At 35.6% G+C, this 22283-nt stretch overlaps 2 protein-coding genes across 2 annotated transcripts; one reads left to right on the plus strand and one right to left on the minus strand.

The window, feature by feature from the left end:
• Nucleotides 1-445: 445 nt before the first annotated feature.
• Nucleotides 446-19831, plus strand: LOC119831342 (MHC class II regulatory factor RFX1). Its single transcript, XM_038354645.1, has 16 exons — nt 446-461; nt 1003-1091; nt 2936-3034; nt 3586-3673; nt 4151-4222; nt 7214-7295; nt 10437-10723; nt 11290-11534; nt 11712-11878; nt 12319-12559; nt 12913-13104; nt 13396-13506; nt 14231-14403; nt 15207-15336; nt 15704-15858; nt 16161-19831. Exons 1-15 carry the CDS (start codon nt 446-448, stop codon nt 15851-15853), a joined length of 2142 nt encoding a protein of 713 aa, XP_038210573.1. The 3' UTR covers nt 15854-15858; nt 16161-19831.
• A 1200-nt stretch (nt 19832-21031) lies between these two features.
• Nucleotides 21032-22277, minus strand: LOC119831164. The gene is made up of 2 exons (XM_038354437.1): nt 22038-22277; nt 21032-21659 (listed from the first exon to the last, which is right to left on the minus strand). The coding sequence occupies exons 1-2, from the start codon at nt 22171-22173 to the stop codon at nt 21121-21123; spliced, it is 675 nt and encodes a 224-aa protein (XP_038210365.1). The 5' UTR covers nt 22174-22277; the 3' UTR covers nt 21032-21120.
• Nucleotides 22278-22283: the final 6 nt, after the last annotated feature.

A 22283-nucleotide genomic window follows, 5' to 3' on the forward strand; every position in this document is an offset into this window, starting at 1 on the left:
GCAAACATAATGCTGGTATAAATTTTTGCATTGTTTCTATTTTGTTGGTAGTGTTTGACCTTTTTATTATATTGATATAATTAATGAGATAAGGTTTTTTTTTATCTAAAGCTTATATATTATTATTTTTTTTTTTTTTTTTATTAATAACAGAAAAGTCATTCAGGTTAAATTAATATCACCTTCACTTTTGATTTCAACATTTTAAAATCAGGGCACAGGTAGTCAATAAGTTAAGAGGAGGGTTATAATCCCTCTTAAATTAATGAGTTGCTAGTGGTAGGGTATTAAATTGCAACTATAATGACGGGTCTAGTTTTTCATTTATGAAACAAGAATGTTTTTGATTTTAATTATTATGTGCATTGAACATTAAGCTTAACATACAATGAGTTAGATACATACTTATTACCTTGCATATATTTTAAATATTTATAATTATGAAATGTATATTGAACAAAGTAACAAAGTTCATTTCTTATTTGAAATTGTTTGTGTGTAAATATTTAATTTAATTTTTAACCAATGTAATAATATTTCCTTGCTATAACTCAGGAATTTTATTATTTTTTTTATTTAATTTTGGAATAACTCTACTGTATGTTGTCAGTAGACAGGCCAGCATGGTGGATTATGGCCTGAACTCTCATTGGAGGCCTGTGTCCCAGCAGTGGGAACATATATGGGCTGATGATGATGATATTGTCAGTACAAGGATCTTAACTAAGAGGAACTTGAAATGAAAATGAAATTTTCGCAAAAAAAAAAGAAACTAATGACTATTTAATTTCATACGTAGATAACGTCTGTCGGATCAGCTAGCGTGTGTATTTTTCGAGCTTAAGGGTAAAACTATGTGAGCAGTAACTTTATTGCTCAAACTGTAGCTAAACATTTTTTACATTTACTTATATGGTACAAAAATCTACTTAAAATTACTAAATATTTATGTCCGATGGTATATGAACGTAAACATATAATTGTTTCCCATGTAAATTGCAGGTTTTGAGTGTGCGGGCGACGAGGTGCTTGTGGAGTCTTCGCCGCCCGCCTCCCCCGACATGGCGGCCCAACTGGCTGCGCCCACGCAGGTTTTATATTATATTATTATTATTAAGTTTCTGCCAATTTAACATGTATAAAAATAAGCGTTATGTGAATATGTGCTTTCGCTGCTATGCACCAATCACGTTGATCAGTCCGACCCAGAGGCGTGACAAAGGCACCGTCTAAGCGGACATGCGTAACTGCGGACATGCACTTAATGTGCACACATGTAAGATCATACATAACTGTCGGTAATTTTTTTTGTTAGTAGTGAATTGATTTTTAATTTCTTGTATCACAAATACAAGTATTACATTCTCGAGGATCGGTGAGGCTCCGTGGTGAGGACCTCGGACTTAAAATCGACAAGTCGAGGGTCCAAGCGAACGAGCAGGAAATAAATTGTTTTTTAAATTTATTTGCGCATATGGTTGACATCACCACTGCTCGAAACGCAAAGGAAAACATCGTGAGGAAACTGACATATCTGAGAAGAGTTTGACGACATGCGACATCTGCCTAGTCGTATTTGGCCATCGTGGTGGATAATGGCCTGAACCCTCATAGGAGGCTTGTGACCCAGCAGTAGGCGCATGTATGGGCTGATGATGATGATGATGTGTTTAATGCCAACTCCAAAAGAGTCTTCGAGCGCTAATCTCATCCCTGCAATAGAGATGGTGTATTGGTATGGTAAACGCTGACTTCCATCGAAGGATGCTATCCTTAATTTGTTTGTTTTTCTTTCTTCAGAAAACTAATTGAAATCGAAAGAAGCTATAGTTTTAGAGGATTTCATTAAAAGTATACACAAAGATACAAACATGGATAAAAATCCGGATGAATCCGTTTAGATGGTTTATTTACGTATTTTCTAAGCAGAGTAATGTTTGTCTATTTTAGTGTCGCACCCAATGATATTGTATATGTAACAATAGTATCATTGGTCGCAGGTCTATAACCTCTGCACTTCTGTTCATGTACATAATTGAATTGACTATAAAGAATTGCTCTGTGAGATACAGTGTGAAAAGGTTGAGGTTGATTTTCATTTGATCGTTAATTTGTGATCATTTATCGATTCAAATTGTTTATTGTCTTAATTCTTTTCAGCATTTAACTTCTAGTTGCATCCTGAGTATTACAGCAATTCTTAAAATTTTTCGTTAAAACTTGATGCGTTTTGAAATTAAATAAAACTTTTAAACGGATTTTAAATGCGATTTATTCATTATATTTTTAACCCGACGTTTCGAACACTTTAAATAAATAAGTAAGTATAATACTCGCGTAAAATCAAACACAAAAAAAATACTTGATAGGTTTTTTGTTGATTAATGCTGAAATTCAAATGGAAGCGATAGCTATTCGTTCTTTTGACCTTCGCTTGATATTTTATAAAAATAAAACTGGAACTATTGAGATTCAACACGAAGTTTAGTCTGCCTAACCTACCATTTATTACGCAAGCTTTAAGATTTAGATGGATTGCGTTAAATGTAAAGATTTTATTGGTAGATGATAATAATATTAGCCGTAGTGTATTCTCTAGCGCATTTAGATAATTATGTTTAATGGAATTGTTTAGAGTCTATTAGTAAACACCTGAATCAATTGATAGCAACTTGAAAATTGCAATATTAATGGCAATAACGTAAAGAAATTACGGGTAATATAAATAGATTTTAATAAATCAAAATAATAAACTAATTTAATTAGACACACGCATAGTTTCTTAATATCCTACACAGTTATTTAATGGTTTAATGCACCTATTTATTGGTTTGTTAATCATTGTACTGATAAAAAACACCCTTCCTAAAAAAAGAGGCTGCCTCTTTTTAATACATCTCCTGGTAAGAATTATTCTAATTTTGTAATATTACAGGGCACAAGCGCTGGGAACGCGTCGCCGAGCACTGTGAGAGACCTTATCGTGATACCGGAGATACCTAACACAATACATCTGTCGCATGCTATACAGCAGGTATGGTACTCATTTGATTGCACCGGGGTAGTACCACATCCCTACATAAAACCTACGTGAAATCCCTTCCCAGTCCATTCCTTTTTTCCAGTTGTTAATCCTTTTCTTATCCCTTACCCCTTAAAAGCGGGTAGCGCATTCGTTGAGGCACTACCTCTGAATTTTCATAGGCGGTGGTAGTCCTTACTATGAGGCGACCCACCAGCTCCATAGCAGAAGATAAATTGTATACATAAAAAAATGATAAGGTACTATTGATAACTTAATACTCAAGCTGATTTTAGGCCCTTGATCAAAAACAGATAATACTATCGTATATCTTTCCAATGGATATTGAAGAAAGCAAAGCAGTTTTTTACTTATATCCGAACCTCAAATAGTCAACTAAGCAATTTGGATAAATTTATAAATAACTTCCTAAACACAGTTCGCCGGGTACTTTCAAACATCATCTGTGAGTAAAATGATTTAAAAAATTTGTACAAGCAGTTTTCGATAACATGTATTTTCTTTTTACATACATACAGCTGCAATATTTATATTTTTTACAGGTATCAACAGCGGTGGTGGAAGTGAACGGCGATAGTTCTGGTCATTCTAGTCCCAACAATGAAACGCAACACACGTATATTGTCGCTAGTGAGTGTCCTTTGAATCTCTAATGATTGCAGTACTTTTGTATTTATGTTTACGTAGAAATATGTAGATATTTTAATTTATGCAATCTGACACGTAATGGTAGATCTGTTAGAGTTATTTTAGTTACATTTTGAAGATAAACCTGAGTACTATATACATACGAAGATATTTCTAGGCCGCAATTACAATGCTTTGTAAACAGAGCATTTTAAGAATTTTAGAGCAGATTAAAACACTCCAGTTCAATCAGTTGAATCAGTTACTTTAATTTAATATATTGATAATATCATCGAGCCCTGAGGCATATCACCGTTTGCTCAGCATACGATACAAATACGCTGATGTTAATGACCTCAAAATAAGCTTTCCTATCAAAACTATAGGTCTAAATCGACTTCTATGTAGATATTTTTTTGTGAGCATGTGTACGCTTGTATCTATAAGGCACCGACTAGCACATGTTTTGTTAACGCACAGTGCAGGATGTTTTGAAGACGGGATCAGTGGAAGCGGTCTACGTTAAGGCTGAGACCAGCAGTGGTGATGAATGCAAGTTTTTTTTTTTGTTTTTTATCAATTCGTTTTTTGTTATTTTTTAATTTGTTTCGTTGTGTCGCTTTGCACTCGCTTTTGGTGGCTTGGCATGTCTAATTATTTTTTTACACTAGATAAAGTGTAACTGTATACGATTTATAATAAGGCGTGATTAAGTGTCTGTTTGACGAATTGTCATTAAATGTCCATCGTGTTATGGTAAAGCAATTAATGATCAGAACGCGTTATGGTATGATCATAACACAAAATTCGTAAGATGGATCTATTCCTATGACTACAACTTGTTGTGAGATATTTTATCGTTGTGAGTGTTGTCGGTGAGTTGTCGGCTAATGAACGATGTCGGTTTTTGAACGTAACACATTATACTATACTTGGTGTATGAGTTTTCAATTGCGGATGCGCTTGCGTTGATGATAGGGAAAGAAAACTCTTTTATCACGTACTAAATAAGTCATACACGTTATATGTAAAATTTCAGGAAAATTCGTCATGAGATTTACATATACACTTATGTCACAAGCAAATAAAGTCGCATTAATTTCATTGTGTCTATATAATTTGACGCCTTGTAAGAGAATTTTAGCATTTTGTACTTTGATGTTTTCCTTTTTCTTAAAGACCAATGATGTCCATATAAATTAGGCTCATACAATTTCAAGTTCAATTTTTTATAATGATACGAAACCCATATATTTTTCGCTTGTCCGTCAAGTCAAAACAACACGATAACAACATGTAAACAGAAGTCGTAGATGAACCAAACATCCGTCCCCTCGGATATTTAATATATCTGATTATCTTCTACCTGTCAAACTGATACCTATTAAACGGTCTACATCAAACTATCAGTGCAAACTCGTTATCATGTTAAAACATACCTTCTCCCCGAGGTGTAAGGTGCAAAATGTGTTACAGGTCGAATTGGGGTGTGGATTTCAATAAAAGTTGTTAATAATAGATAATTGTGTATGCCCCTTCGGATTATCTACCTGAATGATCATTATCAATGTGCGCATCGGATATGCAGTAACGATTGCCCACCTGCTTCACTTTGATGTTACGCGGTCCACGCTCTTTGATATTTCTTTTATGTTCGCAATTTTTTCCGTTTTTTATTATATTATGAGAAATGTCATGTGCTCTGATTGTGATGTTAGGTTTATCGATTTCAATTCGGATATATAAAATGAAATATTTTTTTAGAAAACAAATTTCTTGTTAAATTACATATCTTGTTCAATAACAATTTTTTTAGAGGCTATGTAATACTTGTGTTAGTGTCCATTTAGCAAAATCAACAACGAGCTATATGGTATTAATTCGTGAATCTGTAACATAAACTGTAATTGGACGGAATTTTAATCAACACTTTCCTACTTCACAAATTTAGTTACGATAACATCCAAAGACAACCTAATAATACAATTGTATAATTTGTGAATAAAAACTCGATTGTCCTATGTTATGATTATATAAAGTATGTATTACAAATTTCCATTTAAAGTTTTTGGAAAATTTTACATTTGTCCTCTTAAAAATGTTATTGCCCTTACATTACAATGCTTTTTTGATCTCAGTAATTACCGTTTCGATAATGAATGGGATTGTTCTACATTCAGTAACTTAAAATAACGTTCTCAATGCGGCACGGACAAAGAAATAATAGTAGGTAGAGTATTCGTGTAGTAATAATAATAATAAACCGAACATTATGTACTTGAACGATTTATTTTCGCTTTCATTTGAGAGATATACCACTAAGAAATTAAATATTTGAAAGGCCATAATAACCAGTCTCATTAATTTTTAGTTCTGGACAACAAAAACTAAATTAATTGGTCTATATCAACCCTTCAAAACTTGTAAATAATCTACCTGTGATGAGGTGATTGAAAATAAAGCAATAAACTCGTACAAAGGGGTAGTTACGTAGGCTGTCTCGCGATGGGCGTGGCGACGGGTGCGAGTGAGACAGCTATCGCTGTGACTGAGACAGAGTTATTGTATAAAGCTTGTGGAGTAGTGAAAGCGATACGGAAAATGTTACTGTGTAGTACCAATTTTACTAATTGCTTGTATTTATAATAAATTCGCGTTAGATGTCTTATGCAAATTAGTATTAGTCAAATAGATAATTAAGACTTCATTAAACAATGAAGAATACAACCTAGATTTTATCTTCGATGTTTCATTTGACTTACCTTCATAATATAAGACTTATAAATTCGTGAAATTTAGTCCAAGATGAGTTTAAAAAAATTAGAAATTTTTATAATTACAACATCGGCAGGCGCTTGCTTTCATAAATTATATGTCATACAATATATTATATGACAATATAATCCAATTCTTAATCACAGAAGTGACAATTATTTATTACTTCACAAATAATATTTCAATATTATTTAATACATACTGAAATTAAAATTATATAAAACAAAGACCGAGTAATTCTATCTTAATCCCCAACATAATTCGTGTAAAACGTACCTAAAGAGAGGCGGAGGGACGTCCCTCCCGTACCGGGACGCTGGCTCCCAGAGATGAGTTGCCTGGGAGACCTCCTACAGAATGGAGGTGCCTCGATACCGCGCTTATTATCCCTGTGAGTACCGTTGTCAAGGACTCAAATTACCTAGATGCCCTACAACTGTAACTTTATTTTAAATTTTCAATGTTGCTTTGGGCAGTCGGGTCGCCCGTTGTTCCCTTTATATCGCGTTTCTTCTTTTCGCTAGGGCACATATTAGCACATATTATTTATTTCTCGAATAAATACTATATCTAGATTCGAAAAATAATTCCTTAATCGTCTCAAAATGTGCGTGTACTAACAATATTAATTTGCTAATTTTAACTGCAACTGCAATAATGGGCGGCGCATTGTTTCTTAATGTCATTAACAAAACTAACGATTTCATTATGGCTACTAATGTAAAATTGATGTATTATGGATTATATTAATTTTGTCATCTATTTCAGGCGAGGGAGGGAATGGCGTCAACTACCATCTTCAATATGTGGAGCCGCAAGAGATCTATACCCAAGGGCCGCAAGCACATATGTGAGTCGTCTTTCATTAAATAAGTTAATTTCAAAACTTTATTATTGTCAGTATATAGTTAGTAGGTAAGCTATGTTTCAGGAGACCTTGAGCTTTCCTAGATTTATAAATTTTCTTATCTCATTTGAACATCAAATGACGACTAATGTTAACTTATAATTTTGTAGCATTTAGGTGATGTTTAGAAACCCAATATGGCGTTATTATATTTAAATATATTTAGAGTTTTATACTAGATGCACCCCGTGGGCAAACTGCGGGTCAAAATGTAGCCTATGTTTTACTCGGATCTTTATCTATCTTCATTATAATTTGCATCCAAATCTGTGTTAGTGTGGTTTATGCGGAACAGCATCAGAGATGGGCAGATCGATTTATGAAAAAATCATATTTAAACATAGTAGGTATTTAATAATGGCTTTATTTGTCTCTCTAAATACTTCTACTGTTTCATCTTAAAACGATTTTAAAATGATCAGTATTCTTAAAACGAACTGTAATTGACTCTTAGGAACAATATGATTCTTTCGCCAACAATGTTTTTTTTTTAATATCAGTGTTATTAATATGAATTTCCTTTTTTGCTACAAATAGTAGTTTCGCTTCTACGGCATCCAAACCGTTTTTTAAACGTACTAGTATCGATAGGTTTATTAGCTTAGGTACTAACAATGCGCAAGGATTTCTTCGGGACATAACCATGAATTGCAATTTTGACTTAAAACAAATTAGTAGCAATTATTTGATCAAGTTTACCTCGTAATATTTTCTTTGTCCTGCTGCGCCGCCTTCCACATTAGAACAATAGGTCCACAATATTCTTATAGGAGCTGAATCGGTAAATAAGTTTTGGAGCCCAATTCATGTTTAGGATCACGGTTTTTTTTAAGTGGGGAAATCTTGCATAAGATACCCACGGCACCCGGGGAAGGAGCCGTGGGTATCCGTGGGTATATCGGGGTCAGCAGCTTCGAGGGAAGCCAGTTGCCACGCTGGTCTACTGTGGCCTGCTTTCAGATGGGACGAGAGTCTAAATATTTGGAACACGGTCCAATATATTAAAGCCTAGAATTTAAGTTAAGCTTTATTAGGACATTTGGTTTTTTATCCGAGTCAAATAATATGAAAACAATAGTTAAAACAATTCGTGTTCAAGTAACGTGATCTGGATGGGTAGTAGGCTAAACTCGCATAATTCGTACTCCTATAGGGGAATATCTAATCATTTTGAAGAAATAATATTTTTTGTGTTAATTATCATCTGAATAATTCGTTAGTATCACAACAAATACTTAACCGCCTTCAAGTTATCAGCCCGTCGAATGTTCTGCGTAAAAAACTGATTCTGTTACTCACAATTTTTTCACAATTTAGATAATTAAAGTAAATATATCACACTATCACACTTCACGCTAATCCTATCCTACTTTCCTACTAATATTATTAATGCGAAAGTCTGTGAGGATGTGTCGATCGAATCGATTGCAATGAAATTTGGTACGTAGATAGCTGGACAACTGGAATAACATATAGGCAACTTTTTATCCCGATATTTCTACGGGATACAGACTAATGCGGGTGAAACCGCGTGGCGCAGCCAGTATTATAAATGTGAAAGTTTTGTTTGTTTGGATGTTGGAACGTCAATCAAGCTGAAACTACTGAACGGATTTTGATCGAATTACAGACAGGGTATGACTGCTGACTTGGGTGATACGATAATTTTTATTCCGATTAAATGCTCCCTTGGAATAAATAAGGAAATATCTGAGCGGAGCCGGGACGATCGTCTAGTAATACATAATAATTTAATATTAATGTATGTCGATCAGGTCTCTCGGTAATACAGTGGATGGTTATCGCTCAGTCCCAGTTTGGTTTTTTATTGGTTCCTACACACATACACATGCTTTTACATATTTTACACTACTGTCATTGTTATTTTTTCTTCTTTGTTTCTTTTTAAACATATTTATCTATCGTTATATTCATAGATTGACTTTGTCTTTACACCTAGCATCTTTGATTCGACTTATATCTGGGTGTCTACTGTTTACTTTGTGAGCTCTATTTTCTTTTTTGGTTAATTATTATATCATTATAATAATTAATCATAAATGATTAGTTAATAATTTAACAAATCATTAAACAAAATTTCATTCATTCATTAAAAATTACAAAAGGTAGAAAGTAAAGCAACGGTTGTCACAGTCACATAGGACGAAAAAGGTTGTTTTTCAGTCTGAGCATGTTTTCTATCGAATTTTGAATCTACTAAATGCAACATTTTCCCCCTTTTTCGTTAACTATTTTTTTTTAACTCAAACATACATTGAAAAAGACCGTATTGTAGATAGACACATAAAATGCAATGATGTGCGTGTGATGTGAAAAGGTGGATCTAAATTCGAATGGTTTGTCCAGGCAAGCAGTCATATGTTGTAGATCTAAATAATTTGCCTTATTGTTCAATTAAAAAACTGATTATAATTTCACCGCTATTAAATGGCGTCGTGTAATAAAGGCAAAGACGAAGTGTAGGGAAGAATAAAACTAAATAAAACGGAGAATTATGTATGGATTTAGGATACCTAGGGTTGTATAGGTTAAATAGGTTAACAGTGTGGGAAAACAACAATTAATGTGAATCCATTATTAACTAAATGGTTTAGGTTTATTTAAAAACGTTATAATGGTGCGTTGTAAGATGCCTTGAACACAGCGATAAAGGCACCAACCAGTCGTTACCTAGACCGTTTTGCAATAATATTTTGAACATGACGACGAAATAAATAAATAAACGCTTTCCTACTACAAGCCTTACATTTGCCTGACATAAACATTCATCTTTTTACCAATCATTATTTATAGGTGCAACAAGAAATAAAACATAGCATAAAAGTAAGACATAACTGTGAAACATATTTCAGTGGCAGTTAGATCATTGCGTTTGCTAGTATCATTGCTTATCACATTTCTATATTAATATTGTAAAGATTTGTATTTTTGTATGTTAAAGTTCTTTTACCATTCAATAACTAGGTCTCTACGAGTAAAGTAGCCTAGTTTACATTTTTATATCGCATCAACTCGAGTTAAGCTGTTTCTACACTGCAATAAAGCATAACCAAAAAAAAACAGGGAAACGCTCCGCGCGTACCCGGTGTTCGGCGTTGCGAATGTGGAGCCGGTGAACGCGGAGGCGGGTGCCGGCGCGGACGGCGAGTGGAGCGGCGAGTTCACGTTCAGCGCGGAGGGCGCGGGGGCGGGGGCGGGAGCCGGCGCGGGGGCGGGCGGGGGCTCGGGCGCCGGTGCGGGGGCGGGGGCGGGGGGCGCGGCGGGCGAGCAGCCCACCTCGCCCGCGCCGCCGCCTCGCATGCCGCCCGCCACCGTGCAGTGGCTGCTCGATCATTATGAGACGGCTGAAGGTACATGCGTTGAGTTTCTCGTATTCAGGTGAAAAAAAGAATGAGACGGACGAGTAACAGAATTTTATTAGATGATTTGATGTAATCTTTCGTAATTTCATTTTAGTTAGCTTTAATCTTACGTTATTATTATTTTTATACTGTTGTTATTAGAAAGCCTAGAACAATTAAAAGTTGTCTATTTTTTTTTAAATCACACTAAAATGTAAACAATTATGAACTATTAGGTCTAACGTGGATTTTGAAGAACATTTAGGTCATGCATCATTATGTATAAAAGACGTTAAAACTTCATTGAAAGTTAACTTTGCTTTTAACATTTTATGATTAAAGTACATGTACATTCGCAAATAAATATTATTGTTTAATTTTTTAAGTAGCACATGACCAAGTTAGTGTGCCTATCGGGTTTCACTTTGTAACAAAATTATTTTTGAGATGAAAGCGAGGTGCTTCTTCGACCCATTGTCTTCACTTTGCTCACAATTATTGGTTAATTGAGCTACTTTTAAAATGGATCAAATGAGAACATCAGCCGTAGTTTTTTTATTGACAAAAACTTTTAGGTGTGTCCCTTCCCCGATCTACACTATACGCACACTACCTACGTCACTGCGCCACACACCGTCTGGAACCAGTGAACGCGGCCTCCTTTGGCAAGCTCATTCGCTCCGTGTTCGTGGGGCTGAGGACGCGGCGTCTCGGCACTAGAGGCAACTCGAAGTACCACTACTATGGGATACGCGCGAAACCGACCGCACCGCGCGATTCTCCAACATTCCAGAACAAATTGGATCTGGATGAACAGCAGGTGGGTTTTGAGAATTTTTTTCTGCTACATTGCTCTTGTATTTGTCACCCAAAATATTGTTAAGCTTTGAGAAATAAAAATTAAAATCTCCATTTTGTAAGATCTATGGCAAGGGATGAAAAAAAAATGTATATAGTAAAAAGAAGGTTCATTTTAAATGTGCAAAAATATAACCAGGAGCCGCGTGAACGTGAACCGGAACAAAATGCAGTTGGGCTCAACGGCGTGGCACATCGCCAGTTCTTGGGTACGGTTGTCCCACCGGATCCTCCAGAACTGTTCATAGATGACATGCCAGAAGACGTGCCTCCAAATGCTTTGCAACTACTCAAGAACCATCATAGGTGAGACTTCAAAAAGCCACGAATATTCGAATAATTATGAGTTTACATTTATTTCCAACTTATTATTTTAATCACTCTAACTCGCATATAGATAAGATCTCAACGAATTTGTTTGAAATCCTATTTACTATTAATATAAATGTTTATAGAATCACTAAAATGCTACCAAAAGTATACGTCGAATATAAATTATAATTCTAATATCATCAGCATTCAGTAAAATTTCCTCGGTAATCTGAACTCTACTTTTCATAAAGCAAGCCATGGAATTTTATTGAATGACCGCAATTATCTGCCATTTCTAAACTCATGGTGGATAATAAAAAAAATTATCAAAATAACCTGAACCGCAGTATACTCCACCTCGCACAGCATGTAGAATCTGCCGTTGTCGTTGGGTGTTGTTAAGCGTGCATAGTAATCTGAACCCTATCGCGCAGGGATCACGGCGTAGAGTTCCTGGAAGCGGTGGCCGCGCTGGACACGGCGGCGGTGGAGCGCGCGCGCCGCAACTTCTGGAAGCGGCCGCCGGCGGAGCTGTGCCGCCGCGCGCTGTTCCGGCTGGCGGCGCGCCGCGACGTGGCCGTGTGGCTGCGCAGGGCGGAGCTCGAGCTGCACCAGCGCGCCGTCGAGCTGCTGCTGCCGGACGTGCTGCGCCCCATACCCTCGCAGCTCACGCAGGTACAGGGTGTGTGACGGGGGTAAAAGAGTTCATTTGTATCGCACGCCCGAAACTCATTTCGACTTGCACAAAGCAGACCGCTTTATATTTTGTTTTAGTTTGTAATGCTTTTTTTCACTATTGCATTAGTTATAGTGAGCGTCCTACTTATATGATAAGCGTAAAAGGTATGGATTTATGGATAATGTTTTGCAATTATATAGCTTATACACTACAATAAGACATGACCTATGTAAATACTTGCTAACACACACATCGTTTCGATTGCGGCTAAAAGCGCGGCGCAGCTAGTAAATAATAAATAAACAACTCCGCCATAAAAAAACAATGCTATTCGAATATGCATTTTCAGGCGATCCGCAACTTCGCGAAGACGCTGGAGTCCGCGCTGTCGGCGGGGTCGTGCGGCGCGCCCGCGCTGGCGGCGCGCGCGCAGGCGTCGGCCGCCGCCGCGCTGGCGGGCGCGCTGCGCCGCTACACCTCGCTCAACCACCTGGCGCAGGCCGCGCGCGCCGTGCTCACCAACCAGCACCAGATACAGCAGGTACAGCAGGGCATGTCGAGGTAGATAACTAAATATGCGTCCATAAGCGTTCATACTTGCGCACATGAGCGGACGTATTTCTAAAACTTTTCATAAAGTATAAAATAAGCTTTTGTTAATGAAATATCACTTTTTTTACATTTTCATAACCATAACACACATCCCTACACAGCTATATTTTCCAGAAAAACAAAATGTTACCACTTTATCTAATTACTTACATCAGAAGTGGGAATACCAAGTACCAACTGTACCGTGAGGTATGTTTTAAAATGGACGTTCCAATGGCAGATGGTGTCGGACCTGAGCCGCGTGGACTTCCGCGTGGTGCGCGAGCAGGCGGCGTGGGCGTGCGCGTGCGGCAACGCGCCCACCGCGCACAAGCTCGAGGCGGACTTCAAGGTATTACATACTTTGACAGAACTGATTGCGGTTCATAGGATGGTGCTAGCCTTTTGTTTGTTAAATATAACAGTCATTGTGTTAATTAAATAAAACAGAACAAAAAAAAAAAAAAATTATATTTAGTTATTACTTTTTTGGTTTCATCACATTTGCAATTTACCTTGTTTAACTTCTTTGAATCTACTGTATGTACTCACATAGTACATTCGTACATATTCTCAACAAACTCCTCCTCTGATAATGGTCTTGTGAACAATGCCCTAGACGATTAGACTAGACTAAGCATTGTTTACAAATAAGAGTCATTAGGAAATTACATATTTTGTATGACGCAGTAGTCAGTTATAGAGTTAACAGGATCAGTAAATGTTTTGTTAATATATACTTTAAAAAATATAATGTTGCAGCAATGAAAGATGCTAAATGCTGTTAAATGTCTGGTTTTGTTTTATGTTTGGACGTGGTATGTCTGGTGTTATAAGGTCGATGTACACGACGTACAAGTTATATTGCCACCAAGAACATGTAAAAAAGGAGAGTCAATTTCAATAGAAAACTTATAAGATTGGAGATCTAAATGATTCCTAAGTTATATGCAAAATCCAAATGTGTGTGTGTGTGTGTGTGTGTGTGTGCGTGTGAGTGTGTCCGCGGCCGCGGGTGCGCGTGCGCGTGCGCGTGCACGTGCGGGTTGTGGGCAGCGGCGCAGCGCTCGTTCCAGGCGACGCTGGGGCGCGGCGCGTCGCTGGAGCAGTGGGCGGGCTGGCTGGAGGCGTGCGTGCGCGGCGCGCTGGCGCCGCACGCCGCGCGCGCCGACTTCACCGCGCGCGCGCGCCGCCTGCTGCTCGACTGGTCCTTCTACTCCTCGCTCGTCATCCGCGAGCTCACGCTCAGGTCGGCCCCTGCCCTTCTACATATTATGCTCAACTGTGATAACAGCCTAGTTGCCTATATGATAAGTGTAAGAGATATAGATAAGTTAATAGTGAACAAAAAAAACTTTTTTTGAACCGCTTTTCATTTATCGTCAATATACATTAATATTGTATGGTTTATTAGCCGTTACTCACGGTTTTGGTCGCGTGGTTAAAGGAACGCGAACTAAATCTGCGACCTTTTTAACACTTAAAACGACGATTGGGATGCCCATTTATACTATTCGAGTTTTTACCTAAACAATAAAAAAAAAAACTTGCAATTTTAAATGTTATTCATATTCTGTTAAATTGGAATGAAAATAGTTTAAATACCTAACAATTTCTTTTTCATCAGAATTGTCATTCTATGAGGTAAGATTTCACTAAATAGAAAGGAATGTTTCTCATTAATTATTTTGTTCATATACCCAAATACTATATCTATATCTGGGCAATACTTTAATATTTCGTGTACTTGTAATTATATATTCAATAGGTGTGGTCAATTATTAAAAAACGTGTCTGGGGATACCCTACTTGGGTGATAACTTAAACTAATCTAACCGTATGCGTGAAAGAAAAGGGAAGTCATACAGACCGGTGACGTAACACGCTCCGCAACTAACCGGTTGACAGTTATCGCTCGAACAACAAACTAGTGTACAGGCGTGCGCGTGTGTACACGTGCGCGTGCGCGTGCGCGTGCGCGTGCGCGTGCGCGCAGAGCGGGCAGGCCGCGCACGGCGCGCGTAGGTTCACGGCCGACGGTGTGGTCCGCAGGTCGGCCGCGTCGTTCGGCTCGTTCCACCTCATCCGGCTGCTGTACGACGAGTACGTCGCCTTCCTCATCGAGCGCCGCGTCGCCGCGCACCGCCGCGAGCCACCCATCGCCGTCATGCAGCGCGCGCTGGTGAGCGCCCCCCGCACACCCGCACACCCGCACACCCGCACACCCCCCATACATGTACACGTGTCTGTCTCTGTCACTGTCGAATATATTATACACACGCACACTGACATAAATCACAGTCACTTGTCACAAACACACCAATAATACGCTCACCCTCTGTAGCACTAGCATCAAAAAAAGATATATTTAATTGTAAAATCATAGAGTATATAAAATTAGGAAGGAGTGAAGGAAGGAAACAAATGCTAGAAAAAAATCTTGTTCTCTGCGAATCATCAGGCGGCAGCTAAAAACTGGATAGTTTTTTTTACTTTTATTACGATCTATACTTATGTGATGTATATTTCTTTTCGATAACCAATTCTAGGACGAAGATGACGAGTTGCCCGAGGAGCCGGTTCGCGAAGAAGAAGAAGGGGATGCGGGGGACGGGGGGGACGGCGAGTGGGAGTGGGGGGAGGAGGATGACGATGACGACGACGAGCTCGACTGTAAAAAGGCGCGCCTCTCTGAATAGCCTCGGTGAGTTGGGATGTTGCGGGCTAATATTGCGGGTTTTGTAATGGAAACTTGTTTTTGAGCACTTTTTGATAGAGGAAAAATCTTACGGATTTGAGACTCCTGCGTGCGAATTTTATGAAATTTCGAATTTAAACAAATAAATGTTACTTACAAATTTTCACTACTATTTGCAGTAAAAAATTTACATTTTTCTATTCTTAAAAAATCCTCATTTATAAATCATTTGAATGCCATATGTGTGAGACCAGCCATTTGTCTGTTTATATGTATTTTAAAAATATTTATCATTTCACATTTCACAGGTTTCCCGATTGGGATTTTCTGAACCTGCCGCTTTAGTGAGCCTCATCACCAAGCTTCTAAGGGCAAATTTATTAGAGACTATAAACCACATGGTTCTGTGCAAATGTGCGTTGATTCAGTTTAAAATGTTGTGAATTGAACATAAAACATTATTTTTGCTTACTGGCAATTTCTCGGTTGCCACAAAAGTTGCTATAATCCATAAAAGTGACAAGTGATTTGAAGTGTCAAAATCAACGGATTCCTTTTACCCGGTATTTCTGGGTACTCTAGATTTAAACCAAAAACACTAATTGGTTTAAAGGGTACGAAGTTTCAAACAAAGAAGTCTAGTCACTTAGATAATGTTACATAACTAAGTAACTACCTACGTTTTAATTCTTGTTAAAATACAAGTTTATTGTCAAATATGTGTTAGAAATTAATTAAAATATGTTTAACGTGAGTGGAATATTTCCACGCCGGGATTATTACAGGTGGAGACAGTGGTATCGCCTTAAGATTTAAACATGTTCGGTTGGACTAAAAAAATCAAAGCAATTAAAATTTGCTCTGTCTGGTAACCAGCCGCAAGATAAAACAGTTTAGGTTATAAAAGCTATCCGTTGTGTTATGGTAAACCAATTAAGTTCAGAACGCGTCATGGCTCTTCTTCATTGCCATAACGCGCCGTAACCATTTTTATTAGAGCCATAACATGAATTTCGCTATTTGGATTTATTTACTTTGTCGACAACATGATGCGAGCTGTTTATTTGGTGAATAATAATTTCGCTTTTTGTGCGTATTATATAGCAAACCCAAAGAAGAATGAAAATGGTATTTTATGGAAATAAATGTTTCGCAGTTTCTGTTATGGGTATTGTTTTTTTTTTCTTAAGGCGATACCGTGATTATAAAAGTATAGATATCTTAGGATATTATCTTAGGAAATGAAAATATTGCTATTTAGGTATCTTAGATTAATACAATGTTACAATCTAAGATCTATTGTAAATATACTTCCAAGTTTCAAATAGGTCTAAGTAAAATTATTTTTGGAAGCACCATTTATAATTATAATTTTAGTAACCAAAGATTATCTTATTTATTTTTATGTGAAGCACAAATTTTAGTTATATTCGCGGGTTTATTTCAGAATAAGAGACAACAGAGTTGTCTGAGGCGCATGTATGTAGACAATCATTGAGCCTCTTTAATTGCATGTTTTTAAACCTTATAAAAATTAATAGTATATTATTCGTAGTTAAAGAAAGAGAAATCAATGTTAATACTTAATAGCTTTTTGTATAAAAATGATAAAATATCACACAAAATATTTTGGATAACAAGATTTAACCCGACGGCTAGCAGCAACATTGGATTTTTGAGAAATTAAGTCTAGTTTTAAAGTGTTGTATTTATCATAGAGTATGCGGGTTTAAAAATTATTTGTGTATTTTTATGTATATTGCACTGTATAAATTTGGCACAGTAGTTGGTGCAAATAAACCGTCTCGTCGTTACCTGAAGGAGGCCTAAGTCATTTATTGTAAGTATCGTTTAATATGTTATCTTTATGTCATAAAAAAAGATACACGATTTATATTCAGAAAGAGCGTAAAGGTCTTTTTTACGTAGATGAGATATTTCAGGTCAACTTCTTAAACTATTTCTTTCTGCTCAAATATTAATGTCAAACATATATTTACACAAATTGATGTCATTATAGTTAGGCTTTCAGTTTCTAAGTACATCTTTTCCCGGTAAATATAAATTATTTTGCTAAGTAATCTAGATTGTTGGTTGGACGTTGAACGCTATTTTGTTTATAGACTCAGGAAAATAGAGCATGCATTGTCTATGGCCCTATGGATATCCATATTATATTTTTGTACACAGTAATTAATGCCTTTGTTGTTGCCTTACATACACTTTACCTCAAATAAAATGCGTTAATGATAATTTTTACGGTTGTGTTTCAAGCAAATAAGCGTTGTTGTGAATTACCATTTGCGTCTTACGAGGAATCTGTATACGTAGTGAAGTGTAATCGATGTCACGTCTGTCCATAAGTAGTTAAATGTTTTCTGCTAAGCGTATAGGAGAATAAGCCTTACTTCTGTGTATTTACGTCTATTATACTATGACAATATTTAATATTTATCAGAAACTAGGAATTTGTACACGGCTCACCGGTGCCTGCAGATTTATGAAATAGAAATCGGTATTTTGCCTTATTGTCGCATTGGGGAATTATTTTCGTCGATATATCAATAAAGAATGTTTAATATTTTTGCATTGATGTCTAAATTGCACTAGGCGTAGATAAATGTTGTGTAAATGTGAACTTCACTTCGTCTACGTATTTTGTTTAGATGTAAGCTAATATTAATATTCAATATACAATAAAGGAGTCAAGATTTCTGTCTATGTTTATGGAAATTAATATTTTCATAAAAACCTCCTTACCGATGCGATTAATGAAAAGTTTTCCCTGATTTTTGCTCTTCTACACTTATTTTGTGAATATCGGAGATCGAGTGAAGTTCTCATAATAAATGTACTTATATTCAGACCCAGTTTAAATGTAACCATAAGTGTAAAGGTATGTAAAGAGTATCTCAAATAAGCGTGTGGAGCTTGAAGCTTTATCAAATATTTAAAATGTTGAAACGTTAATTTTTAAAGGATTCTAATTTTTATCTGATGTTGAAATATTTACGAGGCTACTATGATTAGTTAAAGAAACTAAGTAATTAACATTTTTAAAAAACACGAATAGTGTTATCAGTTTTTATTTATTTATAGTAATATGGATATGGATTATAATTCATCACAGTTTATATAGTTGCTTCAAATAAGATTTTCTACCAACTCATTTCGTTTTTTTAACTTGCCCATGCGTAACAACCTTATTATTCCACGATCCATTTTAGTTTATTATACTACTACTAAATTCGCCGTTTTGTATAATCATTAACTCATTGTAACTTCATAACAAGTATTCAACTGTAAAAAAAAATATTTTAAAGAGCTGAAATACCTTCAATTATATTTCACCTTTGAAATGGTTGATTTCAAGGTTGAATAAAATAAAATCAATATAAGGTGCACACATTTCGTTATTGTTAAGCTTCAAGCTGCATGCGTGAGATGCACGAGCTTATTTTGTATTGAGCTAGATAAGGACTTAGGTCTGTTAAATGTTTATGAACAACGAATTAAAATTGACTGCATTCCTATTGTTGTAGTCGTTTGTGAGCATTTCTGTTAAATTCTGATTAAAAATATGATTCTTAAAGGTACCTATAATAATCGGTAAGTTACCAATTGTTCATATGACATACCATCTAAAATCGAGATGTGGTTTCCAATAAACAATAAAACAGGCGATCTATTCAACCAATATATAATTACAACCGTAAAAAGGAAAGAAAGACTTTCTAAAGTTTTGTTTCACAAAACAATGTAGACATTCATATGATCCAGATTATATTTAAATATGCTGGAAGCTCACACTAAATTATTCTTATATATCCAGGAATGCAGTCACAAATATAGTATGAGTGTTACTTAAGTGACAAAATGTGTTTGTATGGCTAATGTTGGATATGGTTGAGCACACTTGGAAAGGATATGTATGCATTATGTATCGGTATCAGAAATAAAGCTAGTCATGTGTTGAAAATTTTATTTCTTCTGCTCGGTCACTTTTCCCTTTCCTGTCTTGTCACTTGATAACTATTGATTGATAAAATAATCATTTATGGGCTTTGACAATAGAATTCGTAATTGCATTAAAATTTAATTAGTGCGAATTAAAATCGATACATTAAAAAAGTTCAGAGAGCGAACTGTTGCATTACAATAGCCTAGAAATAATGTAGACAATCAAAATTTAATTTTGAAGTAAATTCATAAGTAGGAATATTCATTCTTCAGTCTACATTATTCCTACACTAATTTTGCAGTAGGATCCCGTACTATAGTGAATATATGGAAGATGAAAATTTTTAGAATGTCGCTTATGACCCGCAGGACAGCCCTTTCACAATAATTATGATTGACAATTTTTTTATTGATTTAAAATTGACATGATTTAAAGAGCAACTACAGAGATTCGTGCTTTCCGAACCAGGGGTAAATGTTAAAATTATGTCATGACGATTCAAAAGTGCTTCATCGTGCTTTAATTGAATAAATAGGTGTTTGAGCTAGAGCAATGTTCAAATGCTGTTAGGATTTTACCTTTTGGAATAGATAACTTTATGCAACGTTGAACGTTGAAACGTACAAATAGGGGCGGAGTGAGAAATCGATGAAGATAATTAATCGATCAGTTTGACGAGTATAAAAAACTATCAGTTGCCTTCCTGAATATCATGCTACTAAAGTTGGATTGTCAAAAAGGCTCGTGCGACTGTCCCGAATTTTAATAGTTTAAATGCAAACATGTTTCAAGGGCAATACGCAATTCGCTCAAACTTACAGCGCCACTTCTAAAAGCAAAAGTGATACCCATTGAGTAATGCAGAGTAATAAGATATTATAGAGAAAATCTCGCGTCTTATTCTATTTTGTTTTTTTTTTGTTCATTTGATTTGAAGTAAATGCATAGTTTAATTTTTCGAAACACCATTGTTTCATTCAATTAACAACCTTTAATTAATTAAATCCCTTGGGTGTGTTTTTTTCTAATCGTTACTTAAAAAAAAAAACAAATAAATTACTAAGCTTATAGTACTCTACTGATAATAATATGGTTAGTGGTTTTTCTATTCGCGACACTTGATTTAGGATAAAAAGCGGCATTTATTTATTAAAGAAGATCACGACGTAACGTTAACTCAACTTCTGAGGCTGTTTTAGTAAAAGATTATGTTATAACTCAACAATTGATTTAATATTAGCTATTATTATAATGTATTTACAATAAATTAAATTCATAATGTTTGTATTGATTATGTCTTATCACAACTAGACAGAATTTAACCTTTCTTTTTCAGCTTCATAAATAAGTTTATGTAATTTGAATTTGATATCAGCTTGATCAGATTCAGGAAGTTTTTTTAGTTGCATACTCATAGATAAAAAGAAATAGTCATTTTCATCCATTTCATACTTTCTTTTTCTATTTACATCATTCAATCTATTTATTACTTTTATTGAGCTTCTATCAACAAGTTCATCATTTTCATTCTGTCTGCTGGGAGATGGGGATTTGTATACATTACACTCTATGGGATCAGATACATGACTAGATGTCCTAGACAATGGTCTGTCATCATCAGAACAAGGTTCTTCTTTTAATGAATCAAAATCATACAATATAACATTATTATCTACCCCTGATGTACTACGTCTCTTTCTCGAGATCATATAAGGTAATAAAAACTTCATCGTCTGCTCATACTTCCAAGGTGTGGACTGCGCTAAGCTGGAGTTTTTTCTTCTTCTTTTTAAAGCATTTGTGTAACAATTTCTAAGCTTTGACCATTTTGTTTTAATATCATCAACTGAAAGAATTGAATTTATACTTTATTAATAACTTGCATCCAGATATTTATTGAAGGTGTAGTAAATTGTAAAGATGTAGAATTGTTTCATTTCATTCAATATAAAATTAAATACAAACAAATCAAGCAAACAATTTCTTTATAATATTCATAATTAACCACATCTATGCTTATATTACATTTATATTTGAATGTCCACGTCTCGACGTATTTTCTACAATTTTAAACTCTACTAACTGCTTTGCTTATTTTGTGTATACTCGCCCTAAGTTTCTATGGATGGAAAAATAGAAATAACTTTGATATTTTTACATTAATACTATGATATTGTTTTGCATCATATTAAATGTTTACATTTATAGTGTTACAAGAACGTACCTGGTATATTTAACTGTTTTGATATTTCTTCCCAGGCATTGTTTCTCATGTTTTGATCTCTATACGAAGACAATGTCGAGTTGTATAAAACGGGATGTTGTTTAATTTGACTTATTAGTACTTCTTCTTCAAACATATTTAAAGTTATACTACTGTAGCGTATAATAACAATTGAATGGTGTATAAAACTGACACGGAACACCCAAAATTACTTGATAACACCCTACGCCACCTTACGTGACTCAC

Source organism: Zerene cesonia, chromosome 13 (genome assembly GCF_012273895.1).
Source record: "Zerene cesonia ecotype Mississippi chromosome 13, Zerene_cesonia_1.1, whole genome shotgun sequence".
In the NCBI taxonomy this organism is placed as follows: Eukaryota; Metazoa; Arthropoda; class Insecta; order Lepidoptera; family Pieridae; genus Zerene; species Zerene cesonia.